The sequence below is a fragment of the Amblyomma mixtum genome, chromosome 2 (genome assembly GCF_055824585.1).
Source record: "Amblyomma mixtum isolate Tamu chromosome 2, ASM5582458v1, whole genome shotgun sequence".
In the NCBI taxonomy this organism is placed as follows: domain Eukaryota; kingdom Metazoa; phylum Arthropoda; class Arachnida; order Ixodida; family Ixodidae; genus Amblyomma; species Amblyomma mixtum.
The window spans coordinates 27,297,396-27,318,107 of record NC_143013.1 but is presented as its reverse complement, the minus strand read 5'-3'; the positions used below and the strand labels follow the sequence as shown (position 1 = coordinate 27,318,107).

The 20,712-nt window shown below is 47.7% G+C and overlaps 2 protein-coding genes across 3 annotated transcripts in view; one reads left to right on the top strand and one right to left on the bottom strand.

Annotated features, from left to right (window-relative positions):
• Nucleotides 1-20,712, top strand: part of LOC149358769 (calcium-activated chloride channel regulator 2-like) — a 458,350-nt gene that overhangs the window by 301,265 nt on the left and 136,373 nt on the right. The gene's annotated exons all lie outside the window — the stretch shown is intronic.
• Nucleotides 1,248-2,130, bottom strand: LOC149358771 (peptidyl-prolyl cis-trans isomerase-like). The gene has a single exon (XM_089568901.1). The coding sequence runs from the start codon at nucleotides 1,953-1,955 to the stop codon at nucleotides 1,461-1,463; it is 495 nt and encodes a 164-aa protein (XP_089425027.1). The 5' UTR covers nucleotides 1,956-2,130; the 3' UTR covers nucleotides 1,248-1,460.

Sequence of the window (20,712 nt, the reverse complement as noted above, 5' to 3'; positions counted from 1 at the left end):
CCTTTTGCGTTCGGCCTCCATCGAAACGCAACCGCCTCGGTCAGGTTCGAATCCGGGTACTCCGGCTTGACAGTTGAGTGTCTGAACAACTCAGCCACTGTGGCGGGGAAAAGATGGCGGGGAAAGCCTGTACAATGTCGCGCATACTTTCATTAGCAATGTGACCGCACTACAAAGCCACCGCATTACAAAGAGACGTCCAAGAGGTGAGGCTTAAGGGACCGGTTGCGTTCAGCCACCAACAGAACATTAAGCTGAACTAGTCAACAGTTATCGGGAGCGCGCTCGAACCGAAGCCAAATGCCGGGAGCTTTTCGCGCACCTCTCCGAATTATCGAATAACCAACAAATTAGCCCCTGCTTTGCGCAAAGTACGCTTTGCATTCATGCCACGACGTCCCATCACTGCTGACCCGAAAGACGCGGGTTCCATTCCGGCCGCGGTGGTCGAATTTCGATGCAGGCGAAATTCTAAAGGCCCATGTACTGTGCGATTTGAGAGCACGTTAAAGAACCCCAAGTGGTGGTAATTTCCGGCGCCCTTTACTACGGCCTCCCTCATAGCCTGCGTCGATCGTACTGGGACGTTAAACGCCCCATAAACAAAGATTTTAATTGTGATGTTTCACGCCTCGAAACGACACATGGGCTATGGAGGGCGCCGTAGTGGAGGGCTGGGGGATAAACTTAGACGAGCTATAAACAACTTTTAACCCCAGGTATTCTAAATGCGAAATCCAGAGCAGTGCACTGCGGCGTCCTCAAAGCCGACGTGCCGAAAGAACAAGATTATCCCTCCAATGACGAAATAGACGGTAAATTTCGTCCAGCAAGGCTAACAGAAGTGCTCGGCTGTAGGTACCTTCATGCAGCAATCAACGCAGCAAACGAAATGGCTTCTATCAAACAAAGGTGCGAACAGCTCTTATACTGAACACTTTATATGAGTGCGACATTATCACCAAATCCTTGAAACCATCAGAAGCCGTTCTAACGAAAACGGTGCCTCAACTTGGCTGCAGTGGCAAACTGCTTGCTAGAAACATGCCAAGAATGTTTCTCAGAGCAGAGCGTCAGCAGCACACCCGTGCCGCGTACTGCAAAAAAAAAAAAAAAAAATCCGCGTCCAGTGCATCCGTTGCTCTGTATATTACACAGATTTAGAACTGCCTAGCTCAGAGTTCCGATCCCATGCATACAGACTTCTCGGCGTTGCCTGTACGAGTCGCACAAGAACTCCAGACAAGGCGGCTGTCCTGGCTCTTTATTTATGGCTCCAAATGAGAGTCGAAGTGAAAAGTAATGATGAATTTAACAACAGCAAACTCAACAACAAAGGTGACAAACCTAACAAAAACAAACAAGGAGGCAATTTAACAAGAAACAACAATGTTAAAGAGATGATGACTGGACAGTCTACTTGCAAAGCAGCCTTTCTCGGACGCGGTCCGGGTTCGCGCTCACAGCTCACCAGAGTCGCTGATGGTAATCTTCTTGGACGTCTTTCCCGACCTGGAGCCATAGGACTCGACCTTCTTCACAACGTCCATCCCGTCGACGACCTTGCCGAACACGACGTGCTTGCCGTCCAGCCATTTAGTCTCGGCCGTAGTAAGGAAGAACTGCGAGCCATTGGTGTTGGCGCCCGAGTTCGCCATGGAGAGTATTCCAGGACCGGTGTGCTTGAGCTGGAAGTTCTCGTCCTCGAACTTCTTGCCGTAGATGGACTTTCCGCCCGTTCCGTTGTGGTTGGTGAAATCGCCGCCCTGGCACATGAAGTCTGGGATGACTCGGTGGAAGGTGGAGCCCTTGTATCCGAAGCCTTTCTCCCCGGTGCAAAGGGCCCGGAAGTTCTCAGCAGTCTTGGGCACCACGTCGGCGCGAAGCTCCATCACGATGCGGCCCAGCGGGCTTCCATCGGCCTCGATGTCGAAAAATACCTTTGGGTTCGACATGGTCCAGTTGCTTCAGAAGACGCTGCTCCTTCTTTGCTGGCCTTGCGACGACCCAACACTTTCTGGGATCCAGGAGACGCGCTAAGCTGACGTGTACCAGAGCAGCTTTCAGATGCTCGGAACTAGCGGGACGTGACGACGGCTGTAGCCAGCGCTGTGAGTGTGTGACGCTGCTGAGAGCGCTGGCTATTTACGATTGGTCCACGGCGTTGTTTTTTGGTTTTGCCGCAGTGCGTCGCCACAGGCGACGCCTTGCTTGAACATTCAAAAACAAAAAAGAAAATTGATAAGATAGTAGCTTTTATAGAGAGCAGCCTTTCCCTTCGAGCGCGAAAACGTTCTGGTTGAAATTCTTTTTTTTTTTTTCATTTATTCAGTGATCATACGGGCGCGTCAAATTCCTGGTCGCATGTGAACGTGCGTTGCCAGTCACCTGTAGAGAAATGGAGCGTGCAATTATGCGGGGAAAATGAAACTCAGTAGAAAACGAGGGGACGGCGATCCTTCGAGAAACAACGTTGCGTGTCTTCGGTACATTCTATATCTTCAGTGCTGCCGCCACCGCAATCATTCTTTACCTGGCCCGTCACAGCCTGCCGCCGTGGCTCAGTGGTTATGGCGTTCGGCTACTGATACTGGATCTTTCCTTTCCTCAAAACCAGTTTGCATAATATTATTTCTTCACAGAAGCTCAATTCGCATACCCACTGACTGCTCGAGTCCAGCTGCTTCCTTCTTACAAACAGCATCCGACGGATGCATAGACGCCTGGCGACAGCTTCTGAGAAATGCTCGCTCTGCAGCGACCAGCGACAATATCAAGTAGAAAGAAGCGAGCCTAATTCCGATCGGCGATCCGGTACCAGCTATCATGCTCCGTGAAACCAAAGAGCATGTTTCAATAGACGATTTTGATCCAGACCCTGAGTTTTGATTGGACCCCGACGGTACAGTCTGCGACTCCCCTAGACATCTTGCTTCTTTGGCGATTCTGGTCGCCGATTGGAATACGCCATTAGAGTCGTTCGTGGAAGGGTAATTTTTTAAAAGGCGTTTCAAGGCTATGTATCTGAAGTTTCAGGTTCCTCACGGCACACAGGAGGAAGTGGAAAGCGGGACAGAGAAGGCAGATGGGTCGCGTGGACCAGTAGAAACGAAGCGCAAGAATGGAATCATTCTAACACCGTATTCAAAACAGTGATCCGGAGCAAGTTTTCTTGCTTCCTAGAACTCAAGAGCTTATTTCAATGGGTGATATGGATTCCGATCCTGAGTTCTCATTGGACCGCGACGGTATGGTCGCTAGACTCGCTATAGAAATCATGCTCCTTCGCGGATTCTGCGATGTTCTCCGCATCGTCGTTTGGAATTCGCCATAAGTGATCGCGCTGATGATGGCCAGACTGAAGTTACGCCTCGCGTCTTCCTGCGTTCAGCAAAGGGGAGTCGTTTCGATCATCGCTAAGCTAATGCGTGCAATAGGCTAGTGTAAAAATGATGATGCGGAAAACCACGTGAAAAGATCAGCGAAAGCAAAATTTGCTTCTTCACGCCACCTGTATGTGAATATCAAGGAGCGATACGTTGCCGTGTTGCTCAAAAAGGAACAGCAGCAACACGCTGCATACGTAGAATCCAGTTTGGAACCTGCAAAGCGCGATTACGTGACAAAGCGGTTTGCGGCTTCCTCTAAACGTATACTGTATAGGATTTGCATTATGATGGTGGCGGTGAAAACTTTTTATTTAGTTTTATTTAAAGGACAGATTTCAGGCAAAAAATTAGGCAGTGGCTTAGCTCTGGTTAAGCCTTGGTATACAAGCGAAAAGGCTGCTGTTGTGCTTGGTTTGACATCATGGCTGTCGCAGTTGGCGCACAATGCACTGGGAGCGCCACGATAACGGTGGAGGCGCTCGGACGTCCACACACTGCCTGTACGGAGGTGGAGGAGGAGACGCGCGTGTAGTGAATAAGGTGCTGTCTTAGAAGGTTGCTTTATAGAGACATGTACTGAGGAGTCCATTCCTTTCGGGTGCACACCAAGATATGAGAGACAGGCATTTCCTTTCCTTAAGACCAATTTTCATTTCATTTCATTTTCCTTAAGGCCGTTACGGCGCGGTTCGGGTATACACCGAGATATGAGAGAGACAGGCGTCGTTTCCTTTCCTTAAAACCAATTTTCTTTTTCATTTTCCTTCCTTTACGGCGCGGTTCGGGTGTCCACCGCGATATGAGAGTTTCCTGGCGCACTGTTTGTCTTTTATTTATTTTTTCATTTGTGCCGCGTGTTACGTCACTCGGTTTCGCGCATGCGCAGCTATGGCAAATCTTGGCTCCGACTGCTCACGCGAAGCGCGGCTGGGGTGCGGGTAGTGAAGCTTTTCGCTTCGAAATGGCCGTTTACGTAGGTGGAGTCCTTAGTCCGGGGCTCCGCTGAACGAGGCCGCTGCTCGCGCCCGTTGAACTAGAGCCCTTTGAGACTCCAGCCCCGAGCAGTGAGCAGGGCTGCCTCCCATGCCTCTCGGGAAGGGGAATGGGGAAGTTTTCTCCAGACAGGCCCAAACCATGTGGAAGTTATCGGACGCTTCCACACGTTAAGGGCAGCGCCCATCAATTTTGGGGCAAAAGTGTTTCGCGATTGCAGGACACGACAAAGTGTTGGTCTGCAGGCGCCTCAGAGTTCGCTCATCAGCTTTACGCAGGCCCTTAGCAGGGACCGGGAAAAGCCGATGCCCTTCACAATAGTATTACAGAATTTCCCTGAACCGCAGAAGCGGTTGTCTTAACTCTGAGCGGGAGGAGCCTGGATGAGGTGCCCGGTGTTACGCAGCTAAAAGCTTAGCAGTTGCACTCACACGCGAGTGCATTTGCGGCTAGCTTGCTAAGTTGATAAAACACTTCTCATTCCGGGCATCCATACGCAACATCACTACTTTACCCGACTAGATTTCGAAGCTGGCATGTATTTGACGCGCATGACATGACATCGGTATTTTGTGTTAAAGAAAAGGCTTATCACTCTATGCACGCATTGGCTGCTTTATTTATTAGAATGAATAAGAAAAACAGTGGGCACGAAGAGCCAACCCCTAACGTGTTCTCTGACAAAGAGCAAAACTGTCTATCGCCTCGGGACATATCGCGGCTACATGTGACTAGACCGCGTTTGTATGCCTCGAATCGAGTTTTTGAATAGACGAGCACGATTTTGAAACATCTCGATTGAAATACGAAAGAAGTTGGGCAACGTCCTCGAAGCAGTGCCCAGTCGTGAATATATGGGAGTGTCTTGCCTGCAGGGAGCTGCGTTGCGAAATTCCTTAGTGACCCCATTTCCTACTCGTTCATAAATTATGGAGCAGACGAGTCCGTATATCTTTACAATGAATATTCCCAAAGCTAAAGCACTCGAGCAGCGCCGATTGCGCAAAAGTGGAGAAACAACGGTCAGGGCGTGCTAGTTAAACGAACGACGTGTGACGAATTGCCATTCTTCGTCATCTTTCTTTTCGCCAATATGGAAGCGAATTTGCATGCGGCCGCATTTAGCACGACCGCTAAGGAAGGCAAGCGGTTTTAGTTGTCAAGCACTTTTCGCGTTAGCTTTCTCGGTAATGGAAGCTGCTTTTCTCTAGGGTATTCAAAGCCGACATACTCGCCATGCCTCTAGTTCCGCGCATTTTTGTTATAATACGCACACAGCCAGCCACACGCGCGCGCAGTGGCGGACAAGGAATTTGCTAAAGCCGCTGGCCGCGTCCTGGTGACGATCTCCCAGCTTCGTACGGCATCCGCCGTCCTAACCGCATTAGGCGCGCCAAAATAAAACGGGATTAACCGCGCCTGACGGCACTGACGCGGACCTCTGGCGACGTGTTCCCCTCCGTTGAAGACTCCGAGCCGTGACAGACGGACGCTGCCAGCCACTCCGAGATGCTGCGTGGGTGGGTGGGGAAGATGGGGAGCGTGGGGAAGATGCGCTCGTCGTCCTCATCCGTTTAGGGTCCGGTGCGGTGGCTGGCAGCGCGTATATAAAGCGCTTAATGGCGGCGATCCGGCTCAGCGTGTACGCCTAATGCTTTTCCCCTGCGACAGGGGAACGGCGCGAGGGTGCATGTCTCCAGGCGCGCGTGCGGGCGGAGACGGTGGAGGAAGTGGAGGAGGAATTGCGGCGTTGGCGTCCTTATCCACTTTCCCTCTCTGCAGAATGACGCTGAGATTCGGGCTGGGGCTCTCCATCGCATCTTGACCGATGCTTACCTGGATGACTTCCTAACTGCTGCGGCTTCGAATGCCTTCACTAGAGCTGTATCACACCCCGTTTCGCTTCCCTTTTTTAGTCCGTGGCTATCCTCTAGCGGTGGCGTTCGTAGTCGCTAATATCAGGCAGACAGTACGTGGATACGAGTTGGAGGGAAGCATGTTTTTCAGCCTGCGTTCTCAATGACCAGACGGACCAATAAAAGCAGACTGTTTAGTCACTGCCTTCCGCGGGTGTTGGAGTGCTGAGCACGTGTGTGAGTGACTTGTTTCCTAGTGCAACAGCTGCTTTTGGGTGGTGCTGGTGTTTTTGCACACTGTGCCTTTCATAGTCCACACTTTCCTATCTTGCTTTTTGAAGTTTCCTCTTTAAATTTTGCCCCAGTTTACCTATTTTGATCTCATTTAATTGATTTTGCTTATTCTTTTACTTCTTTTCCTCACTCCATGAACGAGACCCGCTGCTTTTAGACCCCCCCTTCCTGGTGTAGATTCTTTCTCACCAATTTTCATTGCTGCCAAGGTTATTGAGAGAGTAAAAATTCAGGGGCCACTTTCACTGTCTAAAGTGGATAGAGGCGGAAGCGTTTTCCGCACCACCTTCGCTGTTTCTGTGGCACTGGTGGCGTCACATATAACTGAGTACTAATTACTAAGTGATGACAAATCACTAATTAATGGTTATTTACTGATTAATGCCTGAATACTAATTGACTGCTAATTAATGACGCTTAAGCTTCGCCTTTAGGAGTGGAACGCGACAGCGCGTTGTAGCGCTGCCAGGGAGTCCACGGGACGCCACCACCCGTTCGGCGCGATGCCTTGCCCTTTGAACGCAACGCTTTTTGAGGAAAGGAAATGACTCAGTAATTCTCTGTCATCTCGGTGGACACCTGAACCGTAGAGGAAGGGAGGAAGTAGGAGTGAAAGAAGATAGATAATGAGGAGCCGTAATGAAGAAAATGAAAATTGTATTTGAGGAAAGGAAATTACGCAGTAACTGTCTCACAAAATTCAGGGGGGGGGGGGGGGGGGGCATTTTTTTTACCTAAAGTGTGGTCACTGATGTGTGGTTAAGATGTTAAGCTTCGCCCCTAAGAGTGGAACGCGACCGTCTTGCAACGCTGCCAGGGAGTCCGCAGAACGCCATCGCCCATTCGGTTCTACGCCTCGCTCGTCGGTAAATTGGTTTTTGAGGAAAGGAAATGTATCTGTCTCTCATTTGTCGGTGGACACCTAAACCTCGCCGGAAGGGAATGGAGGAGGATGAGAGTGAGTGAAGACAACGTATTCACTAGACGCGCCTTTGTTCATTCCAAACCGTCGAGCTGGCATGGCAGAGTGGATAGCATGCTCGTCTCTCACGCCGAAGACCGGGGTTCGATTCCCGAGCTCGACCAATTTCTTAATCGGTTTTATTTATTTATATGGCCTGACTAGTAAAGCTGATTAGGCTAATTGGGTAATTAAGCAATTAACTAAGCTCAGTCCCACTTACTTGGAGCATCACTAACGATCCCTTCAATTGGTTGCATGGTTACTAGCCAAAGTGCAATTGGCCCCGTTTGAAATTCGCGCACTGTGACGTCACGACCGTTTCCACCAATTGAAAAGCGTGACATTTTCTGTCGACAACTGCTGCTTACAACGATGAGACATTAAAGGCTTCCGCCTTAATATCCTTTAAAAGTGGTCGGCACATGAAGGCTTTCACACGCTTCAAACAGGCGCGGTCAAACACATTATCTCAGTTGCACGGCAATCACCGCCGCGTGCAACTTCTTTTCGGTTTGTTTTTTTTGGTACAGTCAGCTTCTTCGCTCTTTGAAGAATTTGATACCCCACTGGCGGAGGAAAACACACGCATGGTCTTTAAAAGAAAACGCCCCCCATAGAACGTGGCAATCTGGCATCGCCAATATGCGTCGTCTGTTTAGTGCGAACGTCCCAAAGAATGCACCCGGTAGCGCTGAAGACTTCAGATTTGCCCCGGTCCCACGCGCGCACACAACTCCCCGGGCAACACGCAGATGACGTCAGTGGTTCCCGGACAAAGCAGGCTCCGTATTCCACACAGCTACACTGTTACGCGCTCGTCATTAGTCACGTGCCAGTTTTATGCTCGCGCCGCGCACACACCCGTTCTTTCGTATTTGCCCGTCCTAGGCCGCGCTACAGTGGAACCACCGAACGCGATGACGTGACTAATTTTGGCGAGGAAACAAAAGGCTCGCCACGCGAACTCGGAGCAGAACATTCCTTCTGTTCTGCGCCTGTTCTCACTCTGCACTCAGAATGGTCCAGCTGGCGAAACCATTCAGTCCCGGGTCTGCGTCTCTTTCCGCCCGTCGACTCCCAACACAGAGGCACGCTCACAAAGAAAAATTGGGGCTGGGACGTGGAAGGGTGTAGGCGCTCGCCGGATCTCGGACGCTTATCTGTTCGCGAAGCGCGAACGGAGCAGAAACGGAGCCACTAGTCCGGCGTCGCGTCTCACTCTGTGTCCGTGTGTAAGCGCTCCGTACTGGCCAGGAGGCGTGCCGAAAGCGTTCGCGTCCTATGGGCTTCAGTGAAGTCCAAGGTGGTGGTGGGGAGCTGTTCCGGCGGAGGCCCGGTGTCACGTCACTTCCGCTTCCTGTTCACCGGCTATCTGGTCACTTTCGGGAATTGCTTTTTCTCCCGCCATTTCTGCCATGCAGGGAAGCGTGCGGCGTGGGCACCCCTTCTCGGCTCGACTGCATCTTTAGGGACGTGGAGTTACTCTCTCAACGTTTTCGCCTCCTTGCTTAAAAAAAATAAAAATAAAAAATAAAAATACAGAATACGCTTGGTTTACAGTGGCCAACATACCCATCTGGGTCCATTGCACCGCTCTTTTCCCGTGGCATGCCAAAGCGTGCGCGCGAGAAAGTTCAAAGTGCTTCTTTCTTTCTATAGCTATTTATTTTGATTCCGTTACTTCCCCCCCCCCCCCCCCCCCCTCCAGCCCAGTGGAGGAACGCATTCAATTGACCGTCAGATTTCACGCAATGCAGTGGTGGCTGTTGCTGGAGGTGGCTAGGTTCGCGATAAGCCCTTTCACCGGATGGCGGCGCTGCTGAAGTGAGCGTAGTAGAGCGCGGTAGGAGAGATCTAGCTGCTCACCCCTCCATTGATGCTTTATCTGTATACACATATAAAGGACATCACTTGACCTTTGATTTCACATCTCCTTTTCTGGTCGCTTATTTGTGCCGCTGCTGTTGGGGACCCGTTGTCGGCCTGTCACGTTCTGTAAGTCCTCGCTGTGAAGAAAAAAAAAAACGCAGCCCCTTTATCGACCTACCCTCGATCACGCGTTTACGCTTTATCCAGTTCTGGTTCCAGAGGACGTGTCTTTTTCCTTCCATTTGTTGTTTCACCAAGTCAGAAGTACAGGTGCTCCTTCTGTGAAACCGCTCCAGCGGGACCGGATAGGGTTGCTCCATGGTAACCCTTCCCTGCGTTCCACGGCTGCGTCTTAGCTCTACTCGGATTGGCTTCGCTTGGATTTGGGTAATGGGAGGACTGCACTACTTTCACCTTTTATTTTTTTGTTTCTTCGCGTTGAGCCCGTTCTCTCTTAAGAACTGCAGTGCGTGCTTTCTCGTGTTCGATGTTCTCACTGACATGTTGGACATGTTCTCCGCCTCCTTCGCTTTCCTTTTTTCCTTCTTTTTATTCTCCTTCCGCACCTCCTTCGTCGTCTTCTTAGTTTTCTCCGTGATGCTTCATTTGATTTATGTCATGCTTAGTCTCTGCTGTAGAGAAACAGGAAAAAGGGAAGGGCAAATAAAGGCTTCTAATGTGACAACTCCTTGCCTTCGCACACAGTTTCGGCGCTCATCGTCATCAGCAGACTGAAATACATTTGTACACACACAGTTATGCCTTACCCGGACTCGTATATAATGCACATAAATCTACAAACGCGCTACGTACAACACAGGTGAAGAGCTCAATCATCACATGAATGAAGAAATTTTACCTCCTTCGTCTTCTTCGTTTTCTTCTCCATCGCCGTCTCCTTCATCGTGGTATCCTTTTATGCGTAGCATATTGCAATCACTCAGTTCAGCCCTTGGGCACGGCCGGGCAGCCACCAAACCACGTGACGTGACGTCACCAAACTACGTGAAAAAAAGAAAAAAAAAGGAAAACAAAAAAAAAATGACGGCTGAGCATGGTGGCGGTTGCCACCGCCCCGTTTCAAAGGGGGCGCTCCTATCCATCCATCCATCCATCCATACGTCACAGAGGAAAAGCTGCTGAGAAAATCGAGTGCCGCCAAGCAATACCTCGCGCAAAAAGACCGCGCAATATGCAACGCATTCTTGGTTTAACCAAGCTACGCCTGTGCATCTTTTTTTTTTCTCTCTTTTTGTCCGCAAGGACAGGCTCTCATGTTCCCGTCTGTCTTTTGAAACACTGACCCTGCTCACCGCTGCATGTCAAGCACAGCACATTAGGCGACCAACTGGTTCCGACAAGGCTCCTGCCAGCAGTTTTTTTTTTTTCATCGTTCATGTAACGTTATAAGAAATCGGCTTGTAGCAAGACAAGAGCAAGCCATTCAAGGAGGTCTTATTCCAAAAAAAGTAAAAGAAATTAGAAGCAGATTTTATTGCTACAATATTTTCAAGCTACCCCCCCCCCTCCCCCCCCTCGCCCCTCCCCCGCATCAGAATGCACGGGATGTCAGGATGTGAGCAAGGTACACGAACTGAAATAAACAAACAGCTTCACGTATAGAGTACGTGTGGCGTGCCTGGATCAATGTGGTACGATACAAAACAAGCGGCACACGCGTTCACTTGTCTTCCGTAAATAGGCAGAGTAATCTAATTGCAATGCAGGTGTCGATAAATGTCGGAAATACAGTCTGTGCACTTCGATCTTTGGAATTAACGGTAAAAGAGAGCAGGAAAAGGGGAGAATGGTTCTTCCGAGCGCAAACTAAAATAAGGGGAAAGGGGAAGCCTCACTTTCTTGGCGAAATTTTCAATAAAGGGACGTCGAATTCATCTTCCTAAAACATCGGTCAGGCAGTAAGTAGGCTTCTCTCCTTTACTTCGTTCAAGTTTTTGTTTCGAACTTTGAAAGTACCCGCCTGTTAGTGTTAATATTTGTGATTAAACTTCGGTAATCTGCACCTCTACAGCAAAAGATACTTGCGTCGTAACACGTCGCAATGGTAAAAAAAAAACATACACTCGCCAAAAGATGGTTTTTAAAAAACTTGACGTTTCGGGACCCCTACGGGTCCCTTGTTCACAATGAAAGATGGACGGAATGGGCCGCTTCTTATATGCGCACTTGACAGCGCAGTGAGTGGGCGTAGATATCCGGGAGATTACCCTTCGTCCTGTTAATGACATGATCCGTGGTCTGTATATAAAAATATTCTAAAAGCAGTCGTGACGATGTGGGTTTCATGGTATCTAATATTGTGGCGTTCTCCCAGTCAATGGTGTGGTTCTTTTCTTGAGCATGCTCTGCCGGCGGGTTCGATGAGGTGCGACATTTGTTGACGTCGTTCTTGTGTTCTCTTAATCCTCTTCTGAAATCGCCTGATTCGCCAATGTATGATGCATCGCAGTTTTTGCAGGGGATTTTGTACACCACTCCGGGGAAATGTGGGCGCTCCAGACGGTCTTTTACGTGACAGAGCTGTTGTTTCAGCTTGCTGGACGTCGCAATGTTTGTACCGTCGAAATGTTTGTACACGTCGCAATGTTTGTACCGAGTGCATTCATGCATAGATATTTGAACTGCGGCAAATTTAATATGCATGTGACCTTAGCACTGATACCTGAAGTTACACAGGACGTTTCCGCAATTTTTGTGAGCCCCGCTATATTGTTAAGGGATCCTCGGGCTAGTCGCTTTCATTAATACTATCCCCATCGTTTAAACATCCGCTATCTAAGAAGTAGTTTGCTCCAGTCGTTTCCTCGGCAGATCGTTGACTTTGCAGTTTGTTAATATCAGCCGCATTCCTTCAGTCAGTGTTGCGATTTAGCCATCGTAAAGTATGGGGAAATTATGATACTGAAGAAATTTATATCGTGATGAAGCTCCTTGAAGCTTTCAAAAGCACACAGCCTCAATGTAATGCAAGGATTACAACATGAAAGACGCTGACTCAGAAAGCGCAAGTTTACGAGTAGTTGAAAACCACCTAAAAATCCTTCCTCAAAGATGTGGGCCCAGTAAAGAAAAGCAGGAAAGAGTGAGAACAAGAAGAAAGGAATGTCAAGAACACATTTAAGATAGTAAGGTAGTATTAGCAGCGGAAGAAAATAAAGCGTCCGCTTTTCTCGGGTTGAGGTCGCCTCCGGTGAACATTCTTAGCCTCCGCTAATGGAATTCTAATGGCTCCCACGTCGTAAGCCGCCCAGAAGACGGGCTGCGGTCTTTCTGCTGTCGCTGTCTCGCTCTCTCCAGAAACTCCAGCGACAGACACGACCTCTTCCGTGTTCTCGCCCTCATTACCTAGCTGCGCTTCGTACGCGAATATGTTTCCCCGAAATCTCTTCCTCTCTCGTACTCTCTACACATATGTTCTTGATTTCCTTATTTTTTATCTCTTCGTTGAACTCTAAAAGTCTTCGCTTCTATAGGTCGCTGGCAAAGGTGCAAAACTTATATTTCTGCCTGGGAGCCAAAATTTAAACAAGAAAACCGCCGTTGGTCGCTTTTGTAGAGAGAAGCATTAAAAGGCAATTTCTGTACGGTACATCGCTACTCATCATCATAAGTTTCGCATGTTTTTTATATCTTTTTTCTCTCTTTCTCCATTTTAAATTCCTTTTCAACTTCTACCGAAACGTTAGCATTTTCGGTCGCCGTCGTTTCTTCTAACGAGAAGACAGGCAAAAGCGAAGTGCAGATGCGGGATTACATTGCTGTTCACGCCGCTAATGCCACACCGAATGACATGTTGGTAAAAGCCTACATTCGACTGGAAGCAAGCAGTCAACTGTTAGCGTTAGCCTTGCTGTCTCATGCTGCTTTCATTGCAGGTTTCGACGAATGTATGTTTTGTCAAAGGAAGAGACGAACTAATCTTTGTGCCAGTGTTAGCGGAAGCTGCAGTCAATAAACTTGTTTTTTCTATGGGTTTTTTTTTAATGGGGTTTTGTATGCAGTTTTCGTTTTTTAATGACCTCAAGAGGAATTAAAAACCTCCTCACCTGCATCGCTTCATTTCAGTGCGTCAGAATAGACGCATTTTTGATCATTTAAACTGAGCTGAACCTGAAATGAAAGCTTATTTTATAATTTGTACAATATCACGTTACGAAGACAGTAGGTTGAACAAGTATTTACCGATGTCACTGAAAATTTCTGTTCATGTTGTAAGTATTACCTGCGAGGCTGTCGACACAGGCAGGCAGTGCTTCATTCGATGCTGTGGCCGTAGAGGTTCAGGCGCTGTACATAAGCTTTTTTTTTAGTTGAATTTTCAGAAGACCACACTTCTGAAGCAGTGTTTTGTTAACCACATATTTAGCTTCCAAGAAAACAAGAGACCCTTCTTTTTTTTACACAGAATCATGTTTCGATGGTTACAAAAAATGCCGCTTCATTACTGCCTACCATAGGCACATTTGTAAGATAAATTTCTCACCTCGTTGGGAAATAATGAAGGTTTGCTTAATGAGAGTCGTTATGGAAGTCATGATGTCTTCGTCACTAATTGGAGACAAAAACAGGTTGTCAACTGAAGTTTCGTCAAGCACTTGTCTTGAAAGTTCTGATTTCGTCCTCCCCCCCCCCCCCCCCCCCCGCCCCCCCATGCCCAGTCCACCGTCTTTCCCTCTCCACCTCCTGCCATAAGAAACAGCAAAGGCTCTCGCGACTCATGTAGTTGAAGAAAGTGCAATCTTTAATTTCGGCCATTCGCGCGAGCCTCTCGAGACGAATAGCCTGGAAACGACAAGAGCTTTAATGGAATTCCTCCCAGGGAAGAGTTTTCGTGTTTCAGCAATTAAAACAGCGTGCCCTCAAACCAGCAAAACGGTTTTTCTCGTTACTTTTTTCTGTTTTTTTTTGTTATTTGCTCCTTCCTCCTGTTTTTCTAGCCAGGGACTATACACGTTTTCTTTCCCTGACCACCCCTTTCCGGCTTTGTTAGCTTCCACTATTATTATATATACATTTGTTGGATTCAGGAATCGGTGCTCTTGTCAAGGTCTGGCAGTAGTAGTGGCCGCAGGCTCTGCTGAACTCAGTAGTGGAAACGCACGAAGTCACAAACCAAAGTGAGAACAAAACAAATAAAAGTGCATATTTGCCCAATATCAGCAAGTGGTACGAAATGTCTTGGTGTAAATGGCGACGGGAGGATGTGGAAAGGGGGAGGGGACAAGGTCTTCAGTTCATGGCAGTTTTTAGGCTCCGTAATTAAACCTGGCGAAGTGCATCGAAGCGAAACGTCACCGAACCTACTTCGGGTCTGTGTGAGTGTGTGCCTTTCCCTGCAACCTCTCTCTCCCTCTCCTTCTCTCCCCTTCTTCCTTCTGCTCCTCAAACTCGCTTTACCGCCGCAGGAAATTAACGGTGGTCGCCGGCAACAGCAACTGATTGTGCGGATTTTTTCTTTCCTCATAGCGGTGCCTACGCCTCGCGACAGCCTATATAGGAAGCGGGTCACGGATTTATTTTATTTTCCTGGAGAAGGTTGAGGGGTGGGAGATTTTCCCCAACGAACGCTGTTAACCAGGCAAGCAGCGTGCACGTAATTACATTGCTGTGATTGCTCTCGACCTCCGCTTCTAGTAATGAGTGCTTCGGTTGGGCCGACTTCCCCAACCGTGCGTATATAAGGCGGCGAAAAAAACATGCACTGATTTTGACATCTCTACACATTAATTTTCTTCCTTCTTTTTTGCTGTTTATTTTAGAACCTTCGGTCTTTTTATTACCCTGGGGACACAGCGTTCTGTGCGTGTCATGTGTACTTCTCGAGACCGCAGTAAGTGTGGCAGATACTGAAGCACTATGTCCAGTGTGTTCATTGTGTTCAGTGGAAATGTAACACTAAGCGACCCGCCACGGTGGCTTAGTCCTTCAAGGTTGCGGGATCGATTCCAGCGGAGGCGACCGTATTGCAAAGTGTGCCGTCTGCTGCTCAATTTCAGCGCGCGTAATAACCGCCAGGTGTTCTGAATTCATCCGGAGTCCTATACCACGTCGTCCCTCCTAGTCTATTTGTGCCTTCAGCGCATTGCACCCCACAATTTATAATTTTCCAACACAAACCGGTGTTGTAGCCGTGCTATCTTGCCGACGTTCGAATGGTTCTAGAACCATAACTTCCATTTCGCAGCTGTCTGAGGTATATGCGATCAGTTTTTCATCTAACCTGCAATATGTTTAATTAAAATTCCTAGCCGTTAAAATAGACATACATGCTTAAATGAAGCGCGATGTCCTCAGCTCTTAGTATTGTAAAGAGATGTCGCTGTATGCACGCAAATTGCCGTGTCAAAAAAGTTGTGAGTACCCGTGATGAATCCGTGTTTCTTTCTATAGCTGTTAATCCACTAGAAGCTTTATTCTATTTTCGTGTGAGTGTTCAAATTTGTCACCATTTTTATTTTCTTCCACGAGAAAAAAAATATATGTGGGAAAAGGGGGGGGGGGGGGGGGGGGGGGGGAGGGTTCTAACGCAGTCAGCATTCTCATTGAAAGTTGCTCAAAAAGAAGTTTTTTAGGCCTAGCGTTTTAAAGCATTCAATCGTATTCAGCGAATGTCATTGAGTATTTCGCGTTCCGATTAGGGAGTGAAGGCGTCGCCGACGAGATATCAACATTAGTAGACTGTATTGGCTTTGTGTGCGTACGCTAATGTGGATACTTGGCTATGCTAAAACTCTCCGTCGATATAAAACTCACATAGGCCATGCACAAAACAGCAGATGGGCAGAAATAAATCGTAGCATGTGCGTAGCCCTACAAGACTACTAAAATGAACTGAACAGCCAGAAAAACGTCAGCGCGAACTTTCAAATGATGAGCACTAAGCAGGTATTGGGCAAATTCTTTTCGCATTCGCTCCATTTCGGTTTTTCTACAGGTCACGCTGTATGACCTCATCGTGACGACCGCAGTACTAATCGGCCTCCTAGCCATTTTACGAAGGACTGAAAAGAACCTAATCCAAATATTACCCCAGTAGGCTGTTTGCTAAACTCTTGCTTACAGAGTCCTCCTCAAGGCGAAATAGCATATCCACCGCGAAGGAGTTCTAGTAAGTAACTAAATCTCCCCGACTTTTCATTGCTTGAAGGGAGGCAGCGATATTCATTAATGTACCACTCCATCTACGAGAGAACTCATTAACAAACCCACCTAAATAGCATCACTAGAGTTGGCACATTAATCGAGAGTGTTCTCTTCCCACACGCATAGCCTTGAGAGCCTATGCTGACTTGGATCGCCGGCCACAGACTGTGACTTCTTCAGGGCACTCACTCCAGTTAGACAACTTGGATAACCTAGAAAACAATCTCACTCGTAAGCAAATCTGAAAATGGGAGACTTTGCCTACAACATCCACACTAACATCGTATGACCCAAGGGGAGTATTATATACATCTTTGCGGAACAAACACGCTTATGAGGGGCTGTCATGCTCTCAGTACGGACGAATACGCAAAGTTTTTTGCGTTTTCTTTGTTAGGAATCGTGACTGGACGAGGGGAAACGTCAGACAAGTGGACAGATAGTGACGCTTCTTCGGCATGCTCTTCTCTGCCATCTTGAAGTGGCAGCGGTCAGCTCCGGGCCCCTGCGCGGCGGGTTCCTCCGCATGACCTTCTTGGTCTCTGAGAGTCGGCCGTGCGGTCCTGGCGCCGCCGCCAAATATTTGCCTTCAAAGCAATAAGGCAGCCTGAAGCTGCCCACCTCGCGCTCGCTCCTGCTGGCCGAGCGCTTTTCCTTTGACTCGCCGGAGCTGACCTGGAAAGCCTCTTGTCGTGCGGGGCGCCTGACAGGCGTGTCTTCGGACTAGAGAGGGACCTGCAGGCTTCAGTCTCTTCCTTCTTCTGCCGTGCTTTTTTCCTTGGGCCACTGCAGCGTCATTCTCGTCGTTTGAAGCTGGCCTTTCGTAACGCGCTCCAGGCAACGCGTAATTACTAACGGGTAATGTTTGTCCTGTGCCCGTGTCCCCACTCGGCTTTTATTTTCCTTATCCTTTTAGATACCGTGTTAGTGTCCCACATCGGCTGTGCGTTAATTCGGAGAACAGTACAAACGTCGCGTGCCCAAATACTAAAAATCTGTTTGTTTCAAAACACGAACAAGAAAAAGGAAAAACTTCTGGTGACGTGTAAAGGCCACAGAAAATGGGATTATAATATGAGGATTTATACTTATTTCTGTGGGCGCGAGTAGCAGCTCACTCGCACTTGGTAAAAGTTTATATTCGTTCCAACCTAGTTTTCTGATAAATCTTGCGCATGTTTGTTTAATACCAGTGACGTCGCAATACCAGTCGATTAAAATGACAGAATCGTGTCAAAAATAAGACAAAATGTTTTGTGATTTTCCAGTAACGACAGATTTTCTGTTCTTTCGGTTCTTTTTGTAGTACTGCAGTTTATTCTGTACCACATTCCTGTAGTCTGTTGTTCTGCAGTGCTTTTCTCTAGTAACTGCGCAAAGTCCTGCTGTTACTGCAAAATTTTCTTCTGTTACTAGAAGTTCGTGGGTAAAAACAGTACAGAAAATATTTTGTGACTACAAAAAATTTTCTGTTACGCTTTTCGACTGGGACCCCTTGGCGCGCGCAATGCATGCTTATCGTAATTTAATTCCACGATACACGACCGTGCTTGCAACCTTTCACTAATGCCTTCTCGTATTTGTGTGTGCTCTTTCACCCGCTAATTCTCGTGTGCAGTAAGTGGCTGTTTATTGGCGCCTTTCTCGTTTCCATCATTTCCCCGTGCCCCACGGCCTGTGCTTTCCCTGAACACAACTTACCCAGCTTTTAGTTGTGGTCATTATCGTAAATTTTTCTCACCTAAACAAAATCAAATAAAGCAAGAAGAGATAGACCAGATAAATAGTGTCGGGTGTGTTTCTTAACTTCGCACTAAATGAAAATCGTTTTACATTGTTGCGTGTTGTTATTCTTTGTTTTCTTTCTTCGCCCTATTTCTCGATCGCTAATGTGCACAAATAAAGATGTGACTGATTTTCTTTAAACCTAACGCTCGGCATTAATACTCACTGCTCACCAAAAAAGATCATTGTTTGAGAGTATTTCAACAGGCTGAACAGGGTCAACAACAGGAGTAGCAACGCCGTCGTGTGTTGAAGCTTCAGGCTCCATCGTTCGGTTCCTGGTTCAAGACAATGTCGCCCACATTTACCAAACCCTAGAGTTCTTTCACCCTAAAAGTTTTCAGTGTTTAGGAGATGGCGACGCTATGCATCTTTTTATTTATGCACTACGTTCGAGCTTTTTTTTTTTATCTGGTGTGTGTGTGGAGGGGGGGGGGGGGGGGACGGGTAAGGGGGGGGGGGGACAGGTGCGGGGGACTGAAAATAGCAGGTGACGTGACAGCTTTTTAATATCCGAATTTGGTCTCAATCAAATCACCTGATTTTGATGCGTGGTTCTATAAGGCATTCTTCAACATATATAATTCAATAGCTCTAAAGTGTGCAGATAGGCGGGTGATCTCGCGTGTGTACTATATGTGGTATGGTCGAAAGTGAACGTACAGTTGGAGGAATGGGGGAGGGTGTGACGTAAATCTAGGTGTCGCTCCCTGATCTCGGGACAGAACAATAAGTCCGCGAGATTTTTTTTTTTTTTTTTCCTCATCACACGTGTGGTGCATGCACTATTGAAAACGCCCCTATCCTTTTCGTTTCACGTTGTAAAGCGTGCTTTGCCGCAGTTATACGCACTGCGCGGCAAAGACAGCTTTCATTAAAAAACTGTGCATCGTAGGTGGCTGCCAAGTTGAGGCGCCGAATGAATTTTTAAATATATGAATTTGGCGCGCACAGAAGCCAGAAGCTAAATCCAGTACTCCTCATTCTGTACAGAGTATAAATCTCATTGACGTTCATACATCAACAACAACACAAGAACCAAACATCATAGAAAAACGAAATTTGCTTCTCGTCGCATCAAGTAGCTAATTCAGACATTTCGACATAAACAGACAGCACTTATATTTCCGCTCCAAAATTATGAGTTTTGGGACGTTAAAATAGCGCGATACTCTATTGGGCAAGCGTAAATCAATGGCAGGCATGATGCCTACCTTGCTCGCGTAGACCGCCAAACAACGTTGGACGGGTAAAAAACGACGGCTTTCAGAAAAAGAAAGGAACTTAAAAATTTTTTTCCCGAAAGCAAAATAAATCTAAGAAGAAAAATCTACCTTCCTCTTCTCTTTCGAAGGTCACTTGATCCATTTTCCGTCTTTTAGAAAGAAGCAATAGAGACGGCATGGGCTTGGCATCAAGAACGATCGACAGTCGCACGTGGACCACCTTGTGTCGGCGAGCGAAGCGTGCAGATCGCTATCTCGCAAAAGAAACACAAGCAAGCTCGGAGCCCGGCTTTGGCGTTCTTTTACGTACAATCGTCCACAGCGGTACCTTCATCTATCTCGGACCGCCGTTGTCCGACATGGCTATCCTTCTTATTCAGCGGATTTCACTTCGCGTCCTAAAAATATTCCGTGCGCTGAACTCCACTTTATTTTTATTTTTATTTCCCGTATTTGCTGTTCGTACTCTTTTAGCTGAGCGTTCTGGTTCATTCGCTTGATCGTCGTTTTGCGTGCACCGCTGCATTCCTTATCGCTTTGCAAACGGACACGAAAGCACCTAGAACACGAAATAAAATCCTTTGTTTCTGGACGTTACTTGCCCGCTCTTGCCTTCTCCTTTCTCCCGTCCCGCTTCTCTCCACCGTCCCGCTTCCCCGTCGTTGACCAGCTTGCATCTAGCTCCAATCTTTCTGAATACTGACCCTGCCGGTCTGCTTTATTTTTATTCCCTCGGGCAAGACAGGGCCCCATGCTGAGTCTGCATCGAGAACGTTCTGCTGGAAGTATTCTCTAATGCCATTCGCTACGCGAAAGAAAGGCAGATCCCCCTGCGTCTTTCTCTCTAGCCACGTAGAAGAAAGCTCGAGTAAAAAACGAAAACTAAAAGCGACTCTAAGTATCGGGGCTGAGCCAGCGGCTCGCTCCGCCTCTACCTCCTGCTCTGCTGAAAAGGATACTTCCTCTGTACTATTTTCGCTATCGTAAACCTGATTTCATCGTTCTTTTTTCCATATTTTGTAAATTGCTAGAGTAGCTTCGTGTAGCATTATGGATATTTTTTGTGCGAAAACACTATTTAACGAAGTCTAACCAGCTGACCGAGTTTTTGTGAAGCTTGACTTTAAAGGTGACCTTGTCGAAGCCTAGCATAGCAACAGCCCATGCAGAAA

Coding starts and splice junctions, on each gene's coding strand:
- LOC149358771 (XM_089568901.1), bottom strand. CDS start 1,955: ATGTCGAACCCAAAGGTATTTTTCGACATCGAGGCCGATGGAAGCCCG.